Raw genomic sequence first — 21,695 nt, forward strand, 5'->3', positions numbered from 1 at the left:
TCCATTCTAGCATGCCTTTTTTTTTGTAATCAAAATTTTACCATTTTGAAAAACATGGCCTAAAATGGAAGATTCGGTATTCTCTGAGAAACTATAAATGGAAGGTTACTTTCTTTGTAATGTTCACCCTGGGTGCTTTTATCCTGATCTTTCAGACAAGGTCTTTAAGAATTATTTTGTTAATCATCACTTATCAAAACAATCCTGTTGATTGCTCACTAACTGACTTTTCAGTTGTCTGCTTTCGAACAGTAAAAAAAAAAAAAAAAAAAAAAAAAAAGGAAGAAATATTGGCAGGGCATTCATTTCCAAGTGACATAAATCTTAGGTGGATTGATCTGAAAACCACTTCTGCCTTGATTTTAGCCAGTATTCTTCTTTGCACTGTTGAGAAAAATGAAAATACAATGAGAAAGATAACAACCCCAAGAGAAGCTGATGAGAATGCCATGCTCCAAGTCACAGGTACCTGGTCATTGTTACTGGGCTGCTGATCTTGTATGTGAACTTAGGTACTGAAGCTTTCAGATAATTGCAATACCATAGCTCAAGAACCGTCAACTTAGGTGAATGTAGAGGAACATAATACAACGTTAAGTGTTGAAATCAGCAACAAAAAGTAACTACCTACGTAGAAATGTGTGACAACACCAACCATTAACCATGCAATTGGCCACACAAGGAATGCAGGAGGTCTCTGCCCTTCAGCATAGCAGTGGGGGGATGAGAGGAAGCAAACAAAACTTCTCGGCTACAGCATACACTCCTCAGCTAACCAGTGGTATACATGCTCAGTTATTAGGAGGTGGAAAGCTGGGCCTAGGCCACATTGGTTTGTATCTCTATTTCTGCAGGCCTGGAGAGAATGGAAGCCTTCCTGAAAGCAGCGCTCTCCCAGAGCACATTGCCTGGTGGTCTCCTGCAGGCTCCACCATTGTGTTGACAGATTTTGAGCTGCTTCTCTTAAAGATGCCTTGAAATCCTGAGCAGTCCTTTTTTCTTTCCAGACATGGAAGAGAGAAAAAAAAAAACAACAAAAAACAGACTGAAAACTCAACACTGATCCAAGATCTATCACCGTCAATGCCAGGGTCAGTGCTAAATTCCGGTCTCTTTCCACCTTCAAATCTTTTGCCACCCAGTTAAATGCTGAATTCTGAGTAGCTGGATGTTGTAATTGATTTGTAAAGGACGATTTTGCTGCTAGACCTGAAAGAGGAGTCTGCAAAGATGTTCTCTGCTAGCTTGTGAAGTGCTAAAGAACCTTAAAAAACATATCCTGTGCAGGTAGCTGAGAGAGTTTGTGTGCAGGCATAGAGAAAGAAGAGAAAGTACATCTGCATGGTACAGCAGATATTTTTCCTGGAAAAAGAATATATTGTGTCAATTTGTAGGTTCTGTTGGTTGAAGGCCTCTGTAGACTTGGCTTCTGCTTGGTTTGGCGTTTCACTGCATTCATGACCTACCTTTGATGTGTAAACTAAACAAAAAATCCAGAACCCAGGCAAAACCAGGCACTGTTGATATACTATAGCCTTCAACTCTGGCAAGAGACAAGAACCTCTTAATGCTGCTCAGATAGATGAAGGAAATACTTTTCTTTTTTTTAACTTAACAATTCAGAATGCTTATTATGTTTGTGCTTTGTGTTCCTTCCCTTCTACCTGAGACTTAGACTTCTCTCCATCCATCTATCCCAGCAGTCTTCCCCATTCACAACAAGAAATCAAGCAAATGAAGTCACATAATTTTCCAAATTATTCTTTTGCTACTTCCCAATAGACATTAAAAAAAAAGAAAATAGGGAAAAAAGATCATCCCACACACAGAAAAAGAAATACTGTCAAAATAACCACAGGTTATCACTTATTCTACAGTTTCGAGAGCAAAAATAAAACAGGAGAAAAGGGTGAAAAAAAAAGGAAAATGATTATTTTTGTTATTTTAATCTATTTTTTCTTCTCACTGCCTCAGAATTTTTGAAAAAAGGAAGATTTCATTTTTTAATTTTCCTTTTGGGTTTTTTTTTCTCTGTCTAAACTATAATTTGACCAGCTCTAAAAGCACACAGGATATCAGGAAGACTGGGCTAGGTTACTGAGAACTTTACATTTACTTGAGGTTTTTAAAACACTGCCAGATTTGAGGGTGACCTTGATTTTAGAAACCCATCTGTCCAGCACTTTTTTGTCTTTTCTTACAAACACTGATTTTTTTTTTTTTTTTTTTTTTTTGAAGCTTACTACGGCTTTTCCTCCCTATCTGTTAGCTTACCCAATGGTGGAGTTTAGGAACCCAGTGATCTCTGAGAACTGGGGCCAGTCAAGCTCATCGGTGAAAGCCATGGGGAGATTAGCAAACGATTTCTGAAAAAGAAATTTTTAAATCAACCAAATTGCACTTTCACAGCCAAAAATCAGCAATTACAACGATGGCTATAGTTGTAAGAAGTTGACTTCCGTACAATGGACATACTAAGAGGCAGAGAAGGGAGAAGCAGAACCACGGACTGATGTCTGAGTTGCATCTACCAATGCTTTTTAATTCTAGAGGATTCCAAAGCTCCTCCGGTGTTATATCACATGTTGTAGATGGACACAACCAAGATAGCAGCTATCTGCTGCCTTTCCAGAGGTGAGTACATCTGTACAAAAGAAGAGATGATGGTGCTGTGTCCAGTCGCCCTGACAGATGGATGGGAAGGCAAGGATGATGCTGAATTCACTCCAAGCTTCCTTCTCATCTCCAGCGTCATGAGCTGAGAGCATCCAGCCCCAAAAAACCTCTACATTGCAAATGTCCTCTACTTTTGCTGGTATTCGTTCCTAATTTATTCATTTTTTAAACAACTGCCTCTGCAAATGCCTCTGTGTGGAAGCACACTCAAAATGCAGTACCCTGTTTGTCTACACTGTGATTAGTGACAGTGCCAAAAGTGGTGAAAGGTGAGAAAAATGGCCTACAGAAAGTATGCTACTGAAGAAGGATGAGAATATGGAGTAAATTTGCAGCTTCTCCTAGTCTGGGTTGGGCTCATAAAGACAAATGCATAAATCGAATGTGCTCAGCTGAAAAACTGTTGATGAAAATGGCAATAACCAAAAGAAGGTCAAAACATAAAATAAGAGAACTTACAGGCTGGTTTAATATTTGTAATTTATTAGCTTCATTTTCTTTTAAATCAGTTGTAGAGTTACCTTAAACCCTCACTGCCATCAACAGCAAGCAGGCAGAAATTCTTTCTCTAAGAGGGTCAGAGTTAACTGAATGCCATTCTTGGTATCTCAGAAAGTCTTTATTCCCACAAAAGTATTTAGGTGAATAGGAGCTTTAGTTGCGTATATGATTATGGGCTTTATATGTAGGAGGCTAGGGGAGATGGAGGAAAAGGGGAGGAGATGCAAGAAAGGGGGGCAAGGGGGATGAAATCCTGAAGCTGAGCTCAGTGAAGCCTAATGCATGGCAGATGCCAGCATAAAGCATGTAACAGAATATTTGACCTACTTATGGTGGCTCTGCATTAGTTACTGAGGTGAAAATGGGTCTGGCTTAACAGCTTTCAGTGGGTTCTCTCTCATATATTTCTGTGTTATTGTCTGTAGATGCATATATGCATCTATAGACATATACGTGCATATAGAGACTGGAGGGAACTTCTGAACCTCTCTCCCTAAAGTGTGATAGCTTAATTTGCAAGCAGACACTAATCAAGGGGTAATTGTTGCTTGGTCATTTGCAGTATTTACCTCACTGTAGATTGGCAGTGAAGACAACAGAAATATTGAAAGAAATAACAACATAGAACAAGCTATAGATACGGTCTTGTATCAGACACAACGTGTACCCGCATATAGAGTCAAAATGGTTTATATATTTTTCTATGACCAAGTCTACCACTTTTTCATACTATCAATCCACAATAATGTTTTAATTGGACAAAGCTCATAATAATTTTTAACAGTTTTTCCCCTCCAACCTTAGCTTAGATATGAATTAGCCAGAATCTAATTAAGTTGCAAATTGCTCTGGAAAGGAACATTTGAGCCCAGAATTATAGCTGCTTTTGAAAATTGTATATAGGCTTGGCATTGACACTGCTCCAGCGCAGTACTTAAAGCCAGACTTTTGAAGATATTTCAGGACTGAAAGGTGGAGATGAGCGGTTAATTTCAGATGAATGCTAGACCTTGAACTTGCAGAGTTGTAATTTGGAAAGCACAGCCTAACAGACTGCCTTTTGCTTAGTCTCAGATGCAAATGCAGCCCGCAGTAGAGTTGGATCTATTTTGACTTTTAGCTTAAAATCTTCACAGCCCTGTTTAAATACCATTTTCTAGCCTATTCTGGCTGAGAAACCATGCTTCAGCCTGTGAGCCAGATTTTAGCAGAGAATCGTTAGAAAGCTATTCCATCCTAGTTTCAAATGCTGCATTTTAGTCTCACGCACCCTAGGATGGGTCTCAATTCAAAGGAACCTCTACACCTCTTAGGTGTGTCCCAGCCTGAAATACACCTCCCCAAACCCTTCTCTTCCTCTTGCACCACAAAGCCATGGCTGATGCTAAAGACACACAAAGCTGTGCTGAACAAAGTCAGATTAAATGGAAGAATGCTCAGTGTAGCTAAAGCAAGATACTTTCAAAATCAGACAACAAAAGGGCACTAGAAACATAACGCTAACATGGACATTTAGAAATGGCAGATGCAGAAATTGAGCAAGCACTGAAGTATCCCTTAATGTGAAGAATTGGGTATTTGTTTTTATGATGATTTCAACAGTGTTAAGTCCCTCTTGACAGCACTACATACCTGAGACAATGTTCTTATTCTGATTATGAAAATAAGCAGGCCTTAGAGCTCTTGAGGAGGGAACATCCCATCTTTTCATAACTCATGTATGGCATGCAAGGTTGCAAGGGCTATAAATATGAAATTAGAAACAGTATTACCTTATTTCTCTAAAATACAGCATCTGAGTAATTATAACGGTAGCTGGGAGAAACTTGGCTGCAGCTCACCAGATTTACAGAGAAACTACACTATGTTTTGAGTAAGATTTTCACAGATCAAATCGATGTTATTTCTTTTGGGGTTGAAAAAAGAAGTGAGAAGAACAAATGTTCCTGAACTCAAATGTAAAGAAATGTTGATTTTTGTATGTTATTTTAATAGGAAATATACAGCATTAACTTGCTATTTAAATGAGCTATGCAAAGATCTTGTGTTTGTAGGCAAATAGATATTTACTGGATTACAGATAGATAGATGAGGGATTTATTTTCGTCTTTATTTAGCGTGAAATAGAGATTCAAGCGCTTTTAAATTCATCTTCCTGGAGAGGATAACTCCAGCTCCTTTATAAATGTAGCGCTTTTATCTCCAGATAAAATGTTTTCTGAAATGAGATTTAAAAGTAAGCTCCTATCCCAGACATATAACAGAAAAATGCTGCATTTAGTAGCTATTTGGAAGTCAATTACAAGCAGATGGACAGAGCAGCAGGAGTGCAATATCCATGGCTAGGCACACCAGTGTTTTTAACATAAGAATCCCACAAAAAAAACATCCACCTTAGACGAAACCAACAGTATTTCTTCTGCTTTGTTGCACCTCATAAAAAACATGTCTACTGCATTACACTTAATTTTTAGTGTCAGAATTTTAACGTCAAAGGAATGAGCATCCAGCTCAGTTCTTGCTGAAGAAAGGAGAAAGGGCTAGCAGACCCAAGACTGGTTGACAAGGAAGCCAAAATAATCACCTCCTTCTTACAGTTGAATAATTTTCCTTCTGTAGTTCTTCTGCTTGGAGTGTTTGGGGATTTAATGGAGCTATGGCAGGTTGAGAACAGAGCCATGTGCTCAGCTGCCTCTGCAAGAAACACGCAGATAGATGTCCTCAGGGGGTGGTTCCAGCACTATTTTCTCAGTGTTGTTGCATTTCAGCCATATTTTGGGATGTGGCAGCACCAGACTGGTGTAAAACTTCAAATAGGTAACTACAAATTCCTTACTGTTGTTGCTTTATTGTTCTTAATTTTCAAATCTGGAGAAATAATGTGCTTATCTAAGATGGAGCTTTCAAAGAAGAGTCCATCCTGCAATGGATACCTTCCACAATGATTCTCCACATGTATTTTATGGGAAGAACATACTCTAAACATGATGGTAACTTCTTGGCTAGATGGGGAAATCCAGAGTCCAATGTATATCTTACCATACAGCAACTTCCCAGCAGCAGTCTTTGAGAAGATGGAGCAAGGATCTGAATTCCAAAGCTGTTCAGTTCAAATGAGGTGTTCATCTGGTCACCCTCTGCTGGTCATCCAATTACCCAAATGACAATATGAGCCCACTTCGGTGAAAAAATTTCTCTTTCATATTCTCATTCTTTCCTCATTCAACTTTGCTGCTCTTTTGCATGTTAGCACAATCAGATAAAGCACCACTTCTGCAGAACCTCTTAACTGAATCTCAGCACCTCTCCTGCAAAATTATTTTCCCACATGATGAGCTATAAAGCAGGAATTAACAGCTGCTGCTGATGTGGTACTGATTAACAAGAGGACCCTCAGAGTTGTTAAAGTTTTACTTAATATTTGTATATATAAATGCTTGTGTATGTGAACATGTGTAATGTTAAATATGAAATACATCAAATATATAAAGCATATAAAATAGATATGTAAAATACAGAAAATCAGTAATGTAATAAAAAACTGAATTTTGTACATCTGAATTAAGAGGCACACAATGTTTTCCTTGGAAAGTAGCAAAATTCTTGGGGGGAAAAGCCCTGCTTGGAATTCCATGTAGAGGGCTGACTCACCATTGAAATGGAAATTAAAGCTTTGAACTCCCTCTACTACTGACTATAAAAGAAACCATTTGATCAACTACTTTTCCAACATGTCCTATCAAAGAAATTTTGTCAGAATCAGAGTGAAATGTCTTGAGCTTGGCAGCACCGGAGAACAGCAGGTAGACAAAGTTCATGTACTATCCTCCCCTTGCAGAGCTCAAATGTCAAGACTCTTCTTGGTGTGGACCCACATTAAGGATGGTTTCGTGAGATTAAGATGTAGACCTTCTGCACCCTCTCTAGTCACAGAACCAGCCCTAGATGTGCTCAAAAGTCTTGTCAAGGAAAAAGCATGAAGAAGGGATGGGTGCCTATTGGCCATGAAAGGCATACTGTGACCAGTCCCAGAGCACACTGCTATATTTTGTTTTTTGGGAATGGAAAACCATGGCCTACTGCTTTAACCCTTTCATTTTTGCATTTGAAAGAGGAAGAAAAAGAGAGAGGAGAAAACGAAGATGAGAGAAAGTGAGGGACAACTCTCGAGCAGGTATCTTTCTGCAAAGTTTTTGAGTAGCATCCAACTGTACATATTTTTATGCTTCTCTTCCTTTGCAGAGACATCCAGAACTTTTAAAAGATCAAAAGTGACTGTTTTCTTTTTTGCTTTGTTAATTAAACCTACACAGAAATGATATCTGCCAACAGAATATAACACTATTTATCAATAAATGTATTGCACCTTCTTGAACCCAAAGCATGATAAGTTGCTGCTATTGCCACACTACAGACAGAGAATGAAAAGCAGAATGCAAGAAAGAGGAATAGGTGGCAAGAAAGAAGGATAAGCAGCAACAAATTCTGAATTAGCTCAGAATGTTTTTTACTAGTAATTTTGTTCAAAGGTTATACTTTTCTTAGGGTTAGCTGCTAATTAAATAACATTTTAGCATTGCTGGTGTTTAAACATTTCTTAGTTTACAACACTGAGTTCTGTATCTCTGCATTAATTTTTATCTGTTGTATGTTTGCTCAGTAGAAATGTTTGAATACAGTAGTACTTAGCTTCTCCAGTTCCAGCAATGCCTTAATTCCTTTTATCTCCTACACTGTGGGTGAATGGAATGACTATGAAAGGCCAGAGAGAGTAAGTCTTTGACCTTATTCCCCCAGTGCAGGGCTTTAGCTATAACTTAGAATAATGGAATCGTTTAAGTTGGAAAAGCCCCATAGGATCACCAAGTCCAACCATCTCATAAACACCTCCAGGGATGGGGACTTAACCACCATCCTGGGCAGCCCATTCGAATGGCTGACCACTCTTTCCATGAATAAAATTTTCTGATATTCAGTCTAAAGGTCTCCTGGTGCAACTTCAGGCAACACAGAGTGATGAGAAGAACCATATTTCCCTTTCCAACAAGCTCTTGCTTTTCCCAGCACACCAGATAGAAAGTTCAGCTCTGAAAGCATAGATTTGTTGGACTTCATGTTGAGAGCACCATGCAAGTTGCTTGACACCTAGTAGACAGTAACAAGGGGCAACCAGAACATGATCTGCACTCCAGCAATAGACCTTGTTACTTCTGCCTCAGCGTGCTATCCAACTAGCAGAGAAACACTTTCTAAACTCTCATATCAGTAATAATAAAATGCTGATGCAGTATAAAATTGTTCTTGCATGTGTGGCTCTGCCAACAGTGCTACTGCCAGAATCATCATCACCATCAGTGCTATTACCGTCTTTATTAGACAAGATAATCTCAATTACCATTAGTGCTAATTTATTATGCTCATCATCAGCTTTGTCATCAGTGTCATTCATCTAATAATTGCTCATAAACGTTTAACAAAAAAAAAAAAAAAAAACAACAAAAAAAAAAGCAGCTAATTGTTGTTATTGAAATCAGCTCTGCTCTGGGAGCAAAAGAGGGAAAATACATGGAACCCTCAGACCTACAAAAGCACCATAACTGCGGAAGTTTTGTGATAAAGATTGTTTCTCCAGAAATTTTCCACATTGCACAGAGGTCAGTGGAGGAGTAGTGGGAGTTCTGCAGGGTCAGAGGAGATCTGCTCCCCCTGTGCAGAGGACATGCCATAGGCCAGGGAGCCACACCAGCTTGTGGGAGCACACAGCAATGTAGGGCAGGAGCACTCCTGTGCATTTATCAACCCCTCTTCTAATTACTTCTTAGTTACATGATCTCTTCTGCTGTTATCTCATTCAAATTAGTGACCTGCAAGAGCTGAATCTCAACGTAATTCATGGCTGGGTGCATTTTATTGTTGTTCAAAAATGGGAAATGCTGGGATACTGCTTAAGTACAGACATCAGTGTGGTAGTGATGCTGTATATTCATTATAGAAACCATGCCCTTTAGGACAAGTCCACTGCAAAGCCCTGGTGCTCCCTGCATGCCTGCAGATGTGCCTGTGCAACAAGCTCCATGCACTGGAGCCCCCCTGTCCTATTACACATATGCCACAGATGAGGGAAAACAATGCAGGACACATATTTCAAAAGAGGGAGAAAGCAAGCAGTGAGTTAGGCCAGGTGCAGTTTCTCACCGGGGACATCTGCGTGACGGTCATCCACTCAGGTGGGATGTGGAAGTGGGCGCCAGCCGAGTCTCCCAAGAGCACCACCCCTTGGGAGTCCGCACCTAATTAACACACTTGGTTAATGGCAGGAAACCAACAGGTAAAGCCCTTCTAAAAGAGTAACAAGGCACAGCATGGAGAGCAAGGCTTGAAGAGCGATGTCTACATGATTGCAAAAAAGAAAAAAAGAATGTGTGCCATTTTGCCTTGCTCACAAAAACAGGGAATCCCGTTGTCATTCCCCCACGTTGACAACGATCAGAAAAATACTTAAACATGAAATGACCACAGAATAGACATTGCTCCTTGTACTGACTTTAAAGCCTCACCTTTGCAGAACTTCTCCTCGTAGGGAATTCCATCTTTTGGATCCACACCCTGTTGGAGAAGGGAAAGGGCAGATGAAAGTCTCTATCTAGTGCTTGAGAAATGGTAACACGAAATAGAAGCTTAGGATTTAGGTCCTGAATGTTTGCCTGTCAGAAGCGCTGCATCATAATAATGAGATTTCCCACTAAATTATTCTAATAAGTTTATGTACATTTAAATTAATTATAATCGCTATAATTTAAATAATCTTAAGCATCGATAAACAAACTCTCATAACTGTTTCCTGTGTTTCTTTATTTTTCAATAAATGTGATTTCATTTGAATATCAGAAGAAGTAAATAAATGGAGTAATCCAAACCAGTTAATAAACCAGAACAATAAATCCCCAGCATTTATAGACTATTTCAAACCAAGGAAAAAAAAAAGAGAGAATTTGAAGATGTAATTTCATTTACTTACCCATATGCCATTGCAGTTAGAGTCGCTCTTTACATCCCAGTTATCAGGACTAAAACAGAATTAGAAGGGGGTATACCATGTTATAGAAAATAAAGGTAAGAAGGGGAGGAAATCAGACCCTTTGTGCCATTTTCCACGAAGAATGTAAGATTAGAATTTCCTTTCTGCATAGAGGGACACCTTACTCAAAGGCAGTGAGAAATGCTAAGCCCTCTCACAGATTGCCTAAAAACAAATACTGAGCTTGTCCTTTACAAAGCCACAATTGTTAGAAACAACTAAATTTTGTGAAGTAATTAAAAGCTTTACCGTCTGCCAGGGTACACGGTGGTGTTTTTGTCATCACAGTCTCTGCCACGCCAGTGATAGCCCCTCAGTGTCTGCAAGCCAGGAGGAACAGACAAATAGGATACTCATTACCCTGGTGCTTTTAATTTAAAATATCTAAAATGAGAATCTAACTCAAAGTGTAGGAATAAAGCCCAGCAAATGGCTTGTGGGTGCCTTCACTAAGCTTTAATAAATGATGCCTCGCACACGTTGCACACGTTGGAGAAGAAATAAGCTGAGAATTTACTATTTTTTTTTAACGTTTCGTTACTTCGCCTCTTCTAAATTCAGTAAACAGACCTCTTAGCAGCAGAGCAATTTGCTTCTGCAGGGAGCACAGCTTCATGTGTGCATCTCCTCAGCTGGCATAAATGAATGATTGTGATTTCATCCAGAAGCAAAAAAGTCTTCTTTGACAAAAAAAAAGTTTTTTCACTTCCCTCCTATACCATTTTCACATGAATTAATAAGGCTTCGCAGAAAGCATGATGAAACCTACTGACGATCTCAGTATTAAGGGATTATTGTACCAAAGGAAAGGTTTTGCTTACTGGGAAAGTGCTAAATTTATCTCCATCAAAATCTTCAAAAGGGAGTTTATTTCTTAGGACACTATGAAAAACAAAAACAAATGCAGTGTTAGCATGTGGAAGGAAACCTATTCAGAAAGTGAAAATGTAAAGCGTTCAGAATAGATAACAGCTGGCATGTTGCTTGCAGATCGATGCTCAGTTTTAGTTCTCTGCTTGTATTTCAGCAAAGTGATTCTGCCCACAGGAGCAAATTCTGATTTCCTTCAATATCTGCTGACTGAGGGACTAGTATGAGCCTGCAATTGCAAACACTCAGCCTCTAGCCCAAACTGGGGCACAGTATCTGTGGCTTAAGTAACTATTACTTTGGACGTGAACACCACACTCAGTGTGGCACAACTTGTAAATCTGCCAGATAGGAAATGGTGGCAGAAATATTCTACCTGGGGAAGAGCTGAAGGATGGAGTCTTATGCCTGGAAATCTTCTTAGTCTCTTAACAAATCTCTTAACTAACAAGTAACATACACCCATTCTCATGCGCAGTCCAGAAGACTTTACACCATGTGTCTTCTGTTATGTTTGGCCTAGAGACTTGCAGTTTGCATACCAAGTTGTAGTTACAGAAACTTAAGCTTATTTTATTGGGTAAAAATAAGCTTTTGAAGAAATAACCTGTCTAATGTCCTTGGCCTTTCTTCAAAGCTCTGACTCAAAGTCAGTAATGACAGTAAGCTCTTCTTCCCGCCCACCATCAGCCCAGCTTTCTTAAATACCTGGAAAGTCTCCTATACATGCAAGTGCTGTTTAATTCATATTCTTCACATATCCTTAGGTTGCCCTAAGCCTGGCAGAGCATGGGTTTTGGCACTGAGCGGCACAATGGAGATGTCTCAGGGACTTTGGAAATCTCAGGGGAAAACTGGCACCCTCTGGGAGGAATCATACCACCATGGGTATAAACAGAGTGCTCTGTTTTATGACTGAGCATATTTGTCCCCTTGGACCTGCTGAATGTATGCAAGTATTTTAAGTACTGCAAAAACACAGGCATCTCCCCAAGCAATCTCACACAGCTGAACCCTATGCAGCCTCCATGTACACTGCCTGGGCAGTGGTTTTAGGAAAGAAAGAAACAGCAGTGAAGTACAAGCAGATCTGCTAAGGTGAGGATTGTTTTTCTCCTTTGAAAGAAACAGATGTACCACACTGTTTCTGGTGAAGGACTGGAAACTTTATACATACTATTTAATCCTCTCACACAGGTCAGCCAGAAGAGGAAATCCACATAGATTTGGGAATCCCACAGTGCTTTTCTGGAGGGGGAGAAAATAAAAGAAGATGAATACATTAGTTCATAGAGGTGGCATGGCATGAGATACTGTGTCAGTCAAGTCCAGAGCTAAACCATGTATTTTCTGCCCACTAGCATCTGAAAACACCAACAACTCCACTAAGGATGCCACATCCCAGAGGATTTGAGGATTTAGACCCGACACAGCAGTCAACTCGGGATTATGACTGAACATTTTCTAAACCAAGTACTTTTATTATTAAAGAGCTGTAAAATTGAAAGGAAGGAAGAAGCTTGTATCAAACTCCCTCCTGTCATGCACCAAAGTTATTTTTTTCACTCTTTGTAAAATCTCCTGTTCTCATCTTAAATAAACATGACAGTATCTAGCACTTAGCATAGAACTAGTGAAAGCAAAGCACACCACAGGCTAAAAAGGTGATTCTGCACATTTGGTGGGGAGCTTAAGATAAGCCAAAAGTCAAGAGCAGCCCCAAAGAGAGGAGAAACTTGGGGGGGGAGTGATCCTGTGAACGCTGTGGAGGTTGGTAACGAGGAAGATTCAGAAACTAAAAGAGCCCTTTCTACTTAATGCGCGGGTTAGAAAACACTGTGGTGCATTGCAGATCAGCTCCACAAACACACTGTGAGTGTGGTTTCACAATAAGTTTAGGCAGTCTTTGAACACCAGGAGCATTCAGGTGGCCAATAAATATGGAGGGCTAGTTAATGCACAGTCTAATTAATTGTATGCACTAAGGCCACATTCAGCATATAAATCTGAAACAGCTGAGCAGATGGACATACTCATTACTTTATGCAAAGAAGGGTAATTATTTATATTGCCATAGCACCTCTGTCCTTGGACCAATTCCCTCATGTTACACATCTTACACACACAGAAGATAGTCCTTGCACTAATGAGATTACAGCCCCCATCTAACATAAAACAGAAGGTAAGGGCTGGGTACAGCTTGGAAGAGGACAAGGAAAAGCCATTAATCAACACGAGGGGCAGCAACAACAGCATGCAAAGCTCCGAATGCTAAAGAGCTCCTAGAGGTTGCTGAAGGTCTGCAAGGCAGGGTTTCATCAGTGTGCAGGGCACTGCTCTGTAGCTCCTGTGAAGGAAGGAAGGCATCTGCTTGGACAGTTAACAAGGAGCAATGGAGATGAACTTCACACAGTCAGAGCAGAGGTCACCCTCAGCAGAATGTCACAGCTGGGATTTCAACATGGAGAGGAAGGCTGGAGTAGTGAAGAGATGAGGAAGTTCCCAGTGTAAAGACAGTAGGTAATGTTTGCACCAGTGGCTGAAGCAGAAGGTGAAGATGAAAAATAGTTGTACTGTGCTTGTAGGAGCTCTACAGCACTGGAGGTGGAGTGGTGACAATGCACTCTCTAATGAACACCACAGAGAAATCAAAGAAACAAAAGGAAGAAATCTAGGGGAGCCAAGAAAAAAAAAAAGCCAGCTAACTCTCCTCAGACTGGCAAGGATGGAGTTGTGCAGGCTTAGAGGGGACCAAAAGCTTCGCAAACTGCTGTAGTGCTTCTTGGAAAGAAGAAAAAAAACAAAAAAAACTTTCCCCAGCTTCTCCATGTAGGACTAATCTCAATGCTGCCTGCAAAATCACTGGAGGCTCTGAAAACTTTTCATTGTGCTAAGAGTTGTGCTGTCTTCATTTTAAGTTGTTGGCTTCCCACTTCAGCCTAAATCACCGTGTGCAAAGCCTTTGAAGTCAAGGCACCCGGAGCCCAAACTGTGCCAGAAAGACAACATTTCCCAGAAATAAGTTAATAAAGCAGGCCTTCCACTCTGCTTTCAGGCTTCATTTAAAGTTTATCATTTGCTGCAAGTAGAATAAAACCTTTCCTGCCTTTTTCTCAGCTAGTTGTGAAAATTGCTGCCAAGTGGAGCTCTGCAGGCTTCGAAAGAGGGCAGCCCTGCAGTCCCAGCAGACTATCTAGCTCTGGTGAGAATGGCAGGCATCTTCCCAGTGGAGCCATACAATGATTGCAGGGTGTGTTTTTGGGCAGAGTCACCTTAGTTTCCCTCAAGTAGCAGCAGCTGATGAGCAGGAGACTGGTTTGTGCCCTACTCTGCTTTGCAGCTCCCTTCTGTGGCTTTCCACTTCTGCTGCAGGGATGTGAGTTATAGGCAACATGTAATAGCTACAAGATTGCATGCACAGAGCTTTCTCTCATTAAATACTGAAGGCACAACTCTCTTCTGTCTGAAATAATTTTTTCACTGCTGTTATTCAAAGATGTCTCTTAGTACCTTCTCCATCCGTAGGAAAAGTTATTGCTAGAGATGCTCATAATAATTGATAACAATAATATTTTATTCATGGCCTGTTAGCATTTCATAATGACAGTTCAGTAATTATTTTCACTGGTTTTATGAAAACAAAGAAAAAGTCCCTCATGTTTGTTGGTGTTTGGTTTAAATGAGTTGCTCACAGGTGGCTTACTACATATAATGAATGGAGAAGCTTACTAGGTATTTTGGGTTGTAGCATTTTTCACCATGTCTCCCCATCCGGAAGATACCTTTTCTTTTACCCAAGCCTACAAAGACCCTAAGAAATGCCCAGTAAATACAATCCCCTGGCAGCCAGGCAGACCTCCCATTCTCCTTAGCACCAGCTGTAATCACCTCTGTTTTATGCACAGTCACACACAGCTGCTGAGCAAAGAAGGGGACAGTTAACATGCAAGAACCTCTCCAGAAGGCTGGGGAATTACTTTCCCAAACATGCCACTGGGCAAAATGGTGGCTATGAGAAAAAGGATAATTTGCTGTCTCTATCCAACACGGGTCAAAACAATAAAGAGGTCCTGTTATGCCCGTACAAGTGTTGCTCTTCTTTATTTTCTTCCTTCAAAATGTTTTTCTTCAGGTATCATTACAAGAAACACACTAGGTATAACTGCAGCAGAAGCACAATCAGTGAGGGAGCTGGTCTCATGCTGTACGTTTATGTAGGCATAGAAATCCACTGACTGCAGAAAGCCAACTACAACAGGTTCTTGCTGCTCTTAGCCAGAGTACTTCCTAATTGCCCTTTCCATTGATGAACAGGAAATTAGGGGGTGGAAGGAGCCACGGGTGTAGTGATGGAAAATCAAGAGTTACAGGACCATTGTGTAGCAGATTTGAGTTCATGGTAGAGCACCAGTACATTGGAAAGAAACCCCATTGCACCAAGGACTGCTGCCAACCATGCCAACCTACCTTGGAGACCTCAAAAGGACATGGTGTGTTTTGTGGAGGCCAGTCATGGCTTGCCACACAAGGGATACAGCTTGGTGTGCAAAGGGGAGGAAAAAGAAAGAATCAGACCCCTCATTTCAGCTTGTGAAGCCCATGCAAGGGAGGTGAGGAGCTCTGCATCATAAGAGGCAGCAGCTGCACATTGATCCCTCTCCATTCCACACCTGCTCTGGAGTTCAGTCTAACAAAGAGGACCTTCTCAGCTCAGAGAGTCTCCAGTCATTAGCATGTGGGCTTGCACCCTGGGAAGAGAATTAGGTATTGCATGTAATTTGAGAGGAAATCTCAGGCTATCAGGAGCACAGCACTGAATAGGGAGGAAAATGAATAAGATCATGCTGGTTGCTGTTCTGCAGGAGCTGAGACCCATCTCTCCAGTGCATTGTTTATTTCCCTGGCTTCATAATTTGGCAATTGCCCAAAGGCTAATTAGGCACCTCCATTTTCACTTTTCTGAGCAGCATCACAGTGAGGGTTCAGGAAGAAGCAATATCAATAATTTCTTCACAAACAGAGAAAACATTTGCTCTGAATTAAGTGCCTGAAGACAACTGGAAGCAAACCCCATGGCTGAGCTCATAAGTGAACCCAGTAGAATAAAAGCTGTCCTTCCCTTCTCTGCCGCAGAGTAAAGATCTGCTGTAAATCTGAAAACTGGTGGAGGTGGAAAACTTCCAAACCCAGTTTAAAAGTTAAGAGGGACATAAAGGAAAAAATATGTAGAATTGGAATTAAGTCTATTGCTTGAATTTCAGTCAACTCTAAAGGGTGCTCTTAGACTGTTTCATGAGGCTTCCTCCTACGCACGTCTTCAAGGACAAGGCAGACATGGCTTGCAGAGGAAGCATAAGATGAGGAGGAGCTGAGGCCCACCAATGATAAACAGTTCAAGAAGTTTGAAGGAGGAATGTCTCTAGGAGGAAGAGCATAGGGAAAGGATGAGGAGGGAAATTCCTGCCTTTTTAAAAAGCCTGAACAAAATTTCTATATGCTTGTATTTTTTACAAGCAAGTATTCCAGTATGGAGCTGCACTATGGAGACCACAGATGATGTCAGCTGCTCCATGAATTTCAGACACATATAGTAGTTAGATATCAACAGTCATCCCTACTCTACAAGCAGGCTGCATTTTCCATGAGGTTTTATCTGTTCTCCCTCTGTTTTACATTTTGTTTCTGTTATCTCTCTCTCCTTCTTTCCAGTCTCAATTGATCACGCAAATCCTGCACTTTGTAGGAGTGATTCAGCCATCCAATTCTGTAATGACCAAGACAATCATCTCACAATTAGGCAAAATGAGTGAGGAGGACTCACTCCCGGTAAGACACAAATAAAGTGTAAAACACCATAATGCCACCAATATCTTACCAGGACCTTGGAAGTCTTCAAAATCCTTTTTGCTTTCCATATTGCAGTACTCAGCCCCACCTAGGAGGGCAAGAACAAAACACACACACACACAAACCAAACAGATCAGTATCACAGTACATTAGGAATTCTTCTTCCCTGTTTTTTACTTTTGTTTTAAATATCAGTCACAGGGCAAAAATGATGTGTGAGTCTACAAACTCATCATCAGCTACTTTTTATTGGACTAACAATCAATTATCTGATCACCCCACATGAAGCTCCAGTGGCGAGAGTTCATTTATTTTGCTCCAGGGCATCATTTATTTCCTGAGAGAAAGTCCAGATCAGTTTAAGAGCTGAGATTCATATCCTGACTGCAGCATGTGAGCTGCAAAACACTGACTTCTCCACGATTTCTGCAGAAAAACAAACCATTCATTATGTGGTCAGGGAATAGATGTGCAATGCCAGTCTGGCATACTGTGCTACGTATGGAGGCAACATTTGATGTTGCACATCTAGGGCCTATACTTGCCAGCAGGAGAATAGTTGGCATGTAGGAATAATAACTCGAGAATAATAACTCAAAAGTAAATCTCCTATTTGGATTCTAGGAAGGTTAGCTCTTTATTCTGGGAATAACTGACCTGGAGCAAGGCTGAAAATATTGCTCATTTGCCCTCTTTCAGAAGAGATAACTGCTTCTGGTCTATGGGCTTCAGTGATTGGTTAAATATGTACATACTGTGGACTCCTGAGGTCCATATTCATTTTATATATATAAATAATTTTTATTTTTATATATAATTATATATATATATAAATATACTTTTGAAAATGTTTCATGTGGAAAGAAAAATCACAAGAGTGTGTAACAAGTACATTAGTACCTTGCTTCTGAGTAACATGGTTAGTAAGGACAAACTGTTCTGCCTGACAATGCCCGGCTTGAATTACTGAAGTGTTTGGAAAAGGAAGAAAATATCCCCCAAGTGACAGCACCTTTCTGAACAGTGCATACACCAGCTTGGGATATTAAAGCAGCATATATTTGCATTTCAAGTAACTGTTATCAACATTTGTTACTGGGGATAAAATTTAGCATGCCATCGTAATTGACTGAGGCAGTCATCAAAGCAAATTAATTGAGAGATTCCAGGCTCAAAAATTTATAGTTAATATAAAGAGATAAGGAAGAATAAGAACAAGTGACAAGGAGCAGAGATGTCTAAGTGTTTTATATATATATATATAAATATATATACACTTTATATGTATATGTATTATGTATTTGTGTAATAATAATCTTACAAAGAACATGGCTATGTTGCAAACAGTAGATGAGAGATGCTAGGAAGGAGCCAGTACAATGTTTCCTAGTCTCCTTCCTTTATATGAGAGCACCACTAGACATGGTGCTCCCAGGGCTCTGGCAGCTGGTGAATAAGGCTGTGAGGAACCCAAATCAGCCTGGTCATGGACAGGATGCTCATGCCATGGATGGAGCTGGAAAAGGGCGGGAGTCATTAGGATTTCATTCACTGACTTCCTTCAATGCCCTCCTTGGAGCTCATGCATCCCAAGCTATACATTTTTGTAAACAGATCTATTTCTTATTATAAACATGCAAAACAACTTCAAATATATCTCATTTATCATTCTTGTTAGCCAACTCCTTCCCAGGGGAGTGAATGTCTACGAAACACACTGATGGTTTCCCTTCTAACTACTTTTCATCATTCTTTTACCAGGAGTAGGAATATCAAGGTACCAAAGCACTGCAGAGCTGGTTAAGCAGCACCAGCAAAAATAGGATTTGTCCTTCGGTTCCAATTTTTCATTTTTCAATCATAGAATCACAGAATGGTTTAGGTTGAAGGGGACCTTAAAGCCCACCCATTTTCTACCTCCTGCTACAGACAGGGCCACCCATCAGATCAGGCTGTCCAGACCCCATCCAGCCTGGTTTTGAACACCTCCAGGGATGGGGCATCCACTGCTTCTCTGGGCAGCCCGTGCCAGTGCCTCACTGCCCTCCGAGTAAAAAAATTCTTCCTAATATCTAACTGAAATCTCTCATTTTAAAACCGTTCCTCCTTGTTCTATCACTATCAGACCATGTAAAAAAATCACTCCCCCTCGTGCTTATAAGTTCCCTTCAATTACTGGAAGACTATAGTGAGGTCTCCCTGGAGCCTTCTTTTCTCCAGACTGAGTAAGCCCAGTTCCCTCAGACTTTCTTCACAGGAGAGGTGCTCTGACCCTCTCATAATCATTGTGGCCCTCCTCTGGACCTGCTTCAATAGCTCTGCATCCTTCTTATGGTGGGGGCACAATGCCTGGATGCAGTACTGCAGGTGAAGCCCTGCAAGAGCTAAGTAAAGTCTTTAGGGGAATCAGAATGATCACACAGGACAGCCAAACCATATGATATATGCTCTGGACCCAAAATAGGGACATTCCCTGTAAGCCCAGCTCTAAAAATGCTAGGCTTGACTTGATCCTTTCTTTTCCCTGGGCAATAACTCTGAGTTCTGACTATTTTACTCCACTTCTTCCTTTTGGACTTGGACTCTTGTAGTCTTGTTTCTCCTCATTTGCTGGAATTTGCTCAGACTGTCACCCAGGCATACATGAGCAGATTGGGACATTTGTTCACACTCCAGAACAGCCACCATCACTCTAGCCCAGCTGTTTCTATCCTTTCTTTTATCAAAACTACTCATTGCAAAATGCACCCAGCATGCCTATGGAGTCCAGAGGTCCACATTCAAGTGTGTGAAAGACCTTAATTTTAGTTCTTATTCCCTAGAAACAACACTTCTGTTAATTCTGGTGCACATGCTCTGCAAGTGTGATCAACAAGTTCAGCCACTCCATGCCACCCAGAATCTTAACCACAGCACTCAGGCAAGTCCAGGCTCTCTCCAAAGAGTACTCCCACAGCGGTGTCCACGAGGAACATGGCTCTGGTTTTAAACAAAGTCAGCAAAAGGCTTGCTGATATCATGGACAGAAGCCAGCATCAGTGCTTGTGGCTACGAAGCTTGTTTGGTAAGATAAAATGACATTAGCATACATATATATACAAGATAAATATATATCTTGCTCATACAAGATGACTCCCAGTAAAATCCTGCTAGTGGTGATTAAGCGAAAGTTTGCTGCCACGGGGCCTTTAGTAATCTAGAGCAGAAAAGTGAAGAGGAGCAGAACATGCCCTCCAAAAGGCAGAAAGAGGAGTAAATGCTCCTTCCAGCACTGACTGTTTAAGAGATTGGTGGCAGCAGGATGCCAGTTCTTAAGTCAAGCCATTATTTTGGCCTGATAAAATCAGAGGAAGTATTTCCATTTAACTGAACAGGCCAGCTGGCTTAAAACAACTGAGAGAGGCTGAGATGAGCCTTCTGCAAACCTGCTCTCTCCCAAGAGCTGGAAGAGGAGCTCAGCAGCCAGTGCCCGAACACCTTGTCCTATTTCTGTCCTCGTGGTGGAGGGATGTCCCCATGTTGTGAGCCTCGATGCAGAAAGTCCTCCACCATGTGAGACAAAAAATTTCTTTTGCTAAAACAATATCCAGTCATCCTAATATCTTGGGTAACTGTAGCCTCTGGCTGTACTGCAGCCAAGATTAGACCGTCCTGTGTTGATGTAGCTTGAACCACAAGGCATATTAACTTTGTGTAGTTTGCCAGAGACAGGGAAAGTATGTAATATAGAGCATATATCATATACTTGGTGTGCACCATTTCAATCAGGCAGATAGGGTGCTGGGTCTCTGATGCCATGAGTTGTCTTTCTTTGATACACGTTTTCACTTAAAGCAACCTCACAAAGACTGAGGAAAAACGATTGAAAAAGTAGCTCTATATTGATATATGCCACTTAAAGACAGTTAAAAATAGAACACCATAAGGGGTTGGAAGGGCAAATAACTCTGCTTTTATGTATCAGTCCCTTTGCTAGTACAAACACAATAATAATTCTGGGAAAATGTGCATCCAAAAGTCTAAATGAATAAATGAAATACCTGAAAATCGATATGGTCGAACAAAACAGTCATTAGTATTTAAGTCTTGTTCAAACATTTGGCAGGGGACCGAGCCAACATTTGCAGGCTCATATAACTGAAGTGATCAATCAAATTACAAACCACAGGAGCAAATGTGAGGTAAACTGCATTTTATGCATCTGTGTCTCTAACTGTATATTAATTTTTTTCACCCGTAATTCATCTTTACCCAGTATGATATGTCAGAGAGTTACTGTGGGCAATTTATCAACCACTTGAGCATGAATCTGGGGCATCGTTCTTCTCCTCCCATCTCCCTGTGCTGTCTGTGTCACAAGAGGTGTTAAAATGAAGGGTGAAGTCTGAGTAAAGTAATCATTTTCTTAATAGAGAAGCCAGATGCAGGATGGTTTCTACTTCTCTTTATTCCTTCACATTGGAAAGAAAGCCCACATGAAAATTCATGTCTAGGGATTGCATTGTGGTGAAAATGCAGCCACCCATCCCAGAGCTGAACTCTGGCTGCCTTGTAAGACTGGAAAGACTGCTGGCCTCTCACCTTCACCTTCAGCACTCCTAATTAAAATAAAACAGCAAACAAAGAGGCTGTCACCAACAGGGCCTCTGCTGCTGTTACAAGTGAAGGAGAAGAAAAAATGCATGCAATCACTATGGCCAAAAGTGCCAGAGGCTAACAAAGT

At 40.7% G+C, this 21,695-nt stretch overlaps 1 protein-coding gene across 1 annotated transcript in view; it reads right to left on the bottom strand.

Annotated features, from left to right (window-relative positions):
• The window catches only part of AOAH (acyloxyacyl hydrolase), a 61,250-nt gene that overhangs the window by 23,409 nt on the left and 16,146 nt on the right, over positions 1-21,695 (bottom strand). Inside the window, exons 6-13 of the mRNA XM_065751856.1 lie at positions 17,001-17,060; positions 12,303-12,373; positions 11,077-11,137; positions 10,505-10,575; positions 10,196-10,244; positions 9,735-9,783; positions 9,373-9,467; positions 2,275-2,366 (exon numbers count right to left, since the gene is read on the bottom strand). Of these exons, the coding sequence (XP_065607928.1) occupies positions 2,275-2,366; positions 9,373-9,467; positions 9,735-9,783; positions 10,196-10,244; positions 10,505-10,575; positions 11,077-11,137; positions 12,303-12,373; positions 17,001-17,060 (548 nt within the window). The remainder of the gene's footprint in view (positions 1-2,274; positions 2,367-9,372; positions 9,468-9,734; positions 9,784-10,195; positions 10,245-10,504; positions 10,576-11,076; positions 11,138-12,302; positions 12,374-17,000; positions 17,061-21,695) is intronic.

This window comes from Cyrtonyx montezumae, unplaced genomic scaffold (genome assembly GCF_038088225.1).
Source record: "Cyrtonyx montezumae isolate F1298 unplaced genomic scaffold, pur_monq_1.0 scaffold_8, whole genome shotgun sequence".
Lineage (NCBI taxonomy): Eukaryota > Metazoa > Chordata > Aves > Galliformes > Odontophoridae > Cyrtonyx > Cyrtonyx montezumae.